The 6642-nt window shown below is 37.7% G+C and overlaps 1 protein-coding gene across 1 annotated transcript; it reads left to right on the plus strand.

The window, feature by feature from the left end:
* The first annotated feature begins 311 nt into the window (after positions 1–311).
* Positions 312–6337, plus strand: KCNA10 (potassium voltage-gated channel subfamily A member 10). Its single transcript, XM_075266388.1, has 2 exons — positions 312–391; positions 4800–6337. The coding sequence occupies exon 2, from the start codon at positions 4835–4837 to the stop codon at positions 6335–6337; it is 1503 nt and encodes a 500-aa protein (XP_075122489.1). The 5' UTR covers positions 312–391; positions 4800–4834.
* Positions 6338–6642: the final 305 nt, after the last annotated feature.

Here is a 6642-nt window from a genome sequence, read left to right on the forward strand (position 1 = left end):
TTATTTGTTGTTCACCCAATATACAGCCGGTGCAAATCTTAAAAAATAACTCCTTTATATACAGAGATTTCTTGTTGTAATGTTTACCAACTTCAAAATCTAGCCTAGGATAATCTCAAAAACAAAAAAAATGGGAATTTTATGTGTTTTTTTTTTTCCGCTCTGGTCTGGTGTCTGACTTATACAAGTTTTATACAATTAAAAAAAACGAATAGGAGGCAATGTGCTAATACCGTTTACACTCACAAATGTTTATTATATTTCATTATATTCCTTCATGACATGAACATTACTGTTTGCATTGTTTAAATAGAATGGATGAAGATGATAAAGATGCAGCACTCATTTCTTCTATTCAGAAACCTCCAAGCTGATGACTACACTTGAGTAAGTAGATACAGAAGGATTGCGTAAATCATACCGCAAATTAATATACAATAGGTGGTACTGTACTGTACATCACACTGGCAAATATATTTCATCAAACAAAGAATAGACAGCCTTTAACTCGGAATTTAGTGTACTGTAAAAGGATAGTAGCACTCGTTCTAAAGTGGTATATATTAGACAACCTTATGGTAATACAAAGGCTCATCAGTGATAAACAGATCCCCAACATACAACTGTAAGCTCTGGTGAATAAAATAGCATTTTCCACAAGCATTGTTTCAGGAAAAATAAATCATAGAAATAAATAAGATATCTATGTAATTGATGTACTTGGCTGGTCATCCAAAAAAATTGAAAAACTCTATGAAGTGAGAAACTTGGCCCTTCTGTTCCCATAGAAGGGAACTTTAGCAATGGAATTAGTTAAAACATGTGATATATATATATATATATATATATATATATATATATATATATATATATCAATTAAAAAACAGCAATATAAACTGCTAATTGCTTTACATATTAAAGTGGACCTATCATTCCATAAAACTTCTCCCATGTCATACTGACAAATAACACATTTCGCTTGTTAGGTTTGCTCAAGTGCTCAGCCATAACCTTTGACTTTGATCATCTCTGCCCAGTTATTAGCAATGGTGTATGGAGTCATTGGTAAGATTTATCCAGACCAGCACATACTACGCCTGATGTGAAATCCCTTCTGCCACTTAGTCTGTGCATAGTTTATCACAAAGAGCACATCTCATCATGAATTAAACATATGGTCTAGCAGTCTATGCAAGGTTGTATAGTGTTTAGTCATTATTTAGAAAACAGGAGCAAATTATGATAAATCTAATGGGGCCGTTAAGCCTTTTATCTTTGTTATACCCATGCAATGCCCCCTAGCATTTGCGCAAAACATGTTGCCCATAGGGCATTTAAAAAGATGCAAATCTGAAGTATTTGACTTTCTTATACCAGAATACCGGTATATGGGAATGATAAATCAAAACATCCACAAAACGATGACATATCTAGAGTTTTATTAAATGACTAAAGTTAAACGTAAGTCTACAATGCATGTTCAGCCTGTGAAGTAAGTGAGTTAATGTCGGGCTCTTACTTTCCATGAACTCACTTCGCTGGCTCTCACATGCTAATTTTACTTTTGACAAATAGAATTTTTCTTTCATAATAAGTAGTGAAAGGAAAGCTGGTAGCGGAAATATATGGCTGATATGTGATATGAATATCACAGTTATGTGTTGTGTTTCATGCTAATGGAATGGAAGCCATAAACAAAGTTACATTCCACTATGTAATCATAAGGCAGCTGACACTTTAAAGTTCATGTCCACCATGAAGAATATCAACGTTATATCTATATGTTACATTATATGATGGACAAGTAGCTCATTTTATATACTTCACGTCAAAAATATTTTATTTTTGCTTTGAACAAAAAGTCAAGTTTATATAGATTTCCTTCAAAAATATTGATCAAAATTACACGAACATTGTTGGAATTTAATTTACTCCATATGTCTTTACTCTAAGAATTGTTCACTGCCCATACTCACCTTTTTTTTGCAGTAATTGCACTAAAAATTAATCTGCAAAAATTGTAAAGTTGTATGGTAAAGCTGTGTGTATCTAGTCTTCATAGATCAAGGAAGCCACATTGTTCTACACTATGCAGCCTAAAACACTCTGTGTGCCTTCATAATAATTTATTATGGAGATAATCTGCCCAAATTCTTCCTTGGACTATTGCAATAATATGGCATTCAATAAAGCATTCCATCAGAAACAATATATACTGTATTTACAGAATAACTCCATAGAAATCCATGAGCGCTGCACTTGGAGGTTTTTGAGTCAGTAGCCTCGTGATTCCTAAACCACAAACAACATAAAATTCTGTCAGACTTCCTCTTTACAGTCAACTATATTTTGCGACAAAACACTGTCTCCAGTGTTTTAGAGAAAACATAGCTTAAAAACAAGCCATAGAGAATGTTCAGGAGACAGCTCTCCACTAGTTTCTGTTAGCTTGGCTTGGTGAACATTAAAAAAAAAAAAAAAAAAAAAAAAAAGCTGGATCACAGAGGGTGTATATCCATTCCCATATCAAAGTAAAGATCACAGATCGGAATGAAAAACTGAAAAAAGTACTCAATAACAGAGATGAGCAAACAGTGAAATATTCGAGATTCGATATTCGTTTCGAGTATAGCCTCAATATTCAACTACTCGATCGAATATCAAATTCCATTATAGTCTATGGAAAAAATGCTCGTTTCAGGGGAAACCACTATTCGACTAAAGGAGAAAACCAAGTCCATGAGTAGCAGGAAGAGAGTGTTTAGGAGGAGCGCTGTGCAGTTAAAGCGCACAGACCCCATTATAGTCTATGGGGTCCGTGCGCAGCGCTTGCAGTTGCGCAGATAAAAAGTCAGCTCCATCGTAACCGCAAGCTGCCAGCTCTCCCGACTAGCAAAGACGAGCCTGCGGCAAATAAACGCTAGTTCTGCAACAGGCTCATCCTTGCTAGTCAGGAGAGCTGGCAGCTTGCTGTTACGAGGCAGCTGACTTTTTTGTCATAGGAATGCATTGGCTAGTGTTGATTGGCCAGTGTACAGCATTCGGCCAATAAATGCTGGCTCTGCCTGAGGCTTGTCTATGAGGAGGCAGAGTCTAAGATTGGACCACAATAGAAACTGCTGTGGTCCGATCTTAGACTCCGCCTCCTCATAGACGAGCCTCTGTCAGAACCAGCATTGATTGGCCGAATGCTGTACACTGGCCAATCAACGCTGGTCAATGCATTCCTATGAGAGCTGTCAGTTGGCGGTTATGAGGGAGCTTACTTTTTCTCATAGGAATGCATTGACCAGCATTGATTGGCCAGTGTACAGCATTCCAGAGGTTCGTCTGTGAGGAGGCGGAGTCTAAGATCGGACCACAATGCAGACTACTGTGGTCCGATCTTAGATTCCGCGTCCTCATAGACGAGCCTCCGGCAGAACCAGCGTTGATTGGCCAAATGCTGTACACTGGCCAATCAATGATGGTCAATGCATTCCTATGAGAAAAAGTCAGCTCCCTCGTAACAGCAAGCTGCCATCTCTCTCGACTAGCAAGGACGAGCCTGCTGCAGAACCACTGTTGATTGGCCGAATGCTATACACTATATAGCATTCGGCCAATCAACGCTGGTTCTGAATCGAATATTTACTGTGAATAGCTAGTAGTATTCGATCGAGTATGAGTATTTTGAATACCGTCGTATTCGATCGAATACCTACTCAATCCAATACTACTCGCTCATCTCTACTCAATAACACTTAATGTTTATTATATCTAATAAAAGTGGAGGTACCACCAAACGTGTGAGCCTCTCATAGACACCCAGGAGGTGGGTGTAGGCAGACGAATAACTCACAGACCTATAACACACAAGCCTACCAAGTACCATTGGTTATGGCTGTGATCTGTTACAACACCATCTAGATTATTTATTTGAAGAGAGTATGAGTGCACGTTGTTTTACTCTCACACACTGATATCTGTGTCTTATTATCTGAGACATAGAATTAATAAGGTTATTGAATGATTTTTTTATCTGTCTCACAGATATTTAGAGGTTGGTTGGGGTAGGCAGAGGTATCTATATAGGACTAACAGATAATAGGACTGCTTGGGAAAGACTCAGGGTTTAATCCATCCCGTGACTGTTTTGAATGTAAGGTCTGGATAGACTTTAGTACCATTTATGAAAGACATGGCTATCCCTAATAGTAAGCAGGAGTTCATCAGATTTTGGTCCTGGTGTTGAAGGTTCAATATTGGGGGAGTCATTAATAACTGAAATGCTATTGAAATTTGCAAACATCACAAACATAACCAATGGTACTTGGTAGGCTTGTGTGTTATAGGTCTGTGATTTATTAGTCTGCCTACACCCACCTCTGGTGTCTCTGTGAGAGGCTCACATGTTTGGTGGTACATCTACTTTTATAAGATATAATAAGTATTAAGTTTTATTGAATAGATACTTATTTTTTTGGTCTTCCATCCCGATCTATGATCTTCAAAGGGAAAGAAGTGTCAATCAAGTCAAGCTGGGCAGGTCCACCTGGAAGTGAACTGCCTTCAAGACACTTTTCCTAACTTGATTTGTAAATTGTGATTTCTTAAATATCATCCTGTTTTATCATAAAACATGGTTGTTGTCCACGAGGGAATCCTGTTAGAATTTCATGATGTCCGTGATTCAGTGTCTCTCTAACATGGCCATACACATGACAATTAAACCTGTTAATTTGCATTTTCTTAACAATATTTCTCTTTTGCTCAGTGTTCTTCATATATTCTTCTTGTCTTTCCTTTAGAAAGTACAGTACAATACAAATTAATTGAAATCAAAAGCTAAAACATGGATAACCTTAACAAGACTCTGCCAAATCCTGAAGAATCTCCTCCAAATGGTCCTGCTGAGTTGAAATATTCAAAAGCTACTGAAGATGAGAATCCAAATCCTTTAAATCAAAATACCACCTGGAAATTGCTCATGAATGAAACATTAAATGAGACTGACCTTTCTAGATTTGCAAAAGAGTGTCACGACAACCTAGTTACTGAACAAATGAGAATGGAAGAAGGGAGCCAAAGGGTATTTATCAATATAGCAGGTCTCAGATATGAGACCCAACTTAAAACACTAAGTGAATTTCCTGACACACTTCTTGGAGATCCTCAGAAAAGGATTCATTATTTTGATTCCATGAGAAACGAGTACTTTTTTGATAGAAATCGTCCCAGCTTTGATGGAATTCTATATTATTACCAATCTGGTGGAAAAATACGACGTCCGGCAAATGTACCAATAGATGTATTTGCAGATGAAATAGTTTTCTATGAGCTTGGAAATGAAGCTTTAGATCAGTTTCGAGATGATGAAGGTTTTCTAAAGGATCCTGAAATACCTTTACCGACAAATGATTACCATAGACAATTTTGGTTACTCTTTGAATACCCAGAGAGTTCAACTGCAGCAAGAGGCATGGCGTTGGTTTCTGTTCTAGTCATCGTCATCTCTATATTAATATTTTGTTTGGAAACGTTACCAGAATTCAGAGAAGAAAATCTATTCAAATATTCAAGCAATATTACTAAGGAGAGTACGTACTTAAACACTTTTACAGATCCGTTCTTTCTGGTAGAGACGACCTGCATTATTTGGTTTTCATTTGAACTAGCTGTCCGATTTATTGTCTGTCCTAGTTCTTCCGAATTCTTTCAGAATATCATGAATATTATTGACATTGTATCTATCATTCCATATTTCGTAACACTTATCACAGAACTGGTGAAGCAAACCGAGCCCCATGGACAACAAAATATGTCTTTAGCAATTTTAAGAATTGTTCGACTTGTTAGAGTTTTTCGGATTTTCAAGCTTTCGAGGCATTCAAAAGGACTTCAGATATTAGGACAAACGCTAAAAGCCAGCATGAGAGAACTGGGGCTGTTAATATTTTTTCTTTTTATTGGTGTTATTTTGTTTTCTAGCGCAGTGTATTTTGCAGAAGTTGATGAACCCAAGTCTCAGTTTATCAGCATCCCTGATGGTTTCTGGTGGGCTGTGGTAACTATGACAACTGTTGGATATGGCGATATGTGCCCCATTACATTAGGGGGTAAAGTGGTAGGTACGCTTTGTGCTATTGCAGGGGTGCTAACTATAGCCCTTCCAGTTCCTGTTATTGTATCCAATTTTAATTACTTCTATCACAGAGAAACAGAGAATGAAGAACGACAAGCTATACCTACAGAAATAGAGAAAATTAGTTTAAGTAATATAACACGATCAGGAAGCATGTCTTCGCTGAAGAAAAATAACGGATCCTGTATTCAAGACAAGAATGGTAAAGCTTAAAAAACACTTTTTAATGGTAACCTATATGTGTTTTACCAAATATAAATACAATTCAAGTGAACTTATGATTTACATTATGCATTGGTTGTGAGACATTCCTGCGGGTCCATCTGAGGGCCCCTTCACACGGCGTAAGCGCTCGGCTCATTCAGAGCCGTACACGCGAGCGCTTTTAAACACTTCCCATTCACTTCAAAGGGCGCGCGCGTAAAGCCGGCTTTACGAGCGCTCCCATTGAAGTGAATGGGAAGTGTTAAGAAGCGCTCGTGTGTACGGCTCCGAATGAGCCGAGCGCTTACGCCGTG

This window comes from Leptodactylus fuscus, chromosome 2, assembly GCF_031893055.1.
Source record: "Leptodactylus fuscus isolate aLepFus1 chromosome 2, aLepFus1.hap2, whole genome shotgun sequence".
Taxonomy (NCBI): Eukaryota; Metazoa; Chordata; class Amphibia; order Anura; family Leptodactylidae; genus Leptodactylus; species Leptodactylus fuscus.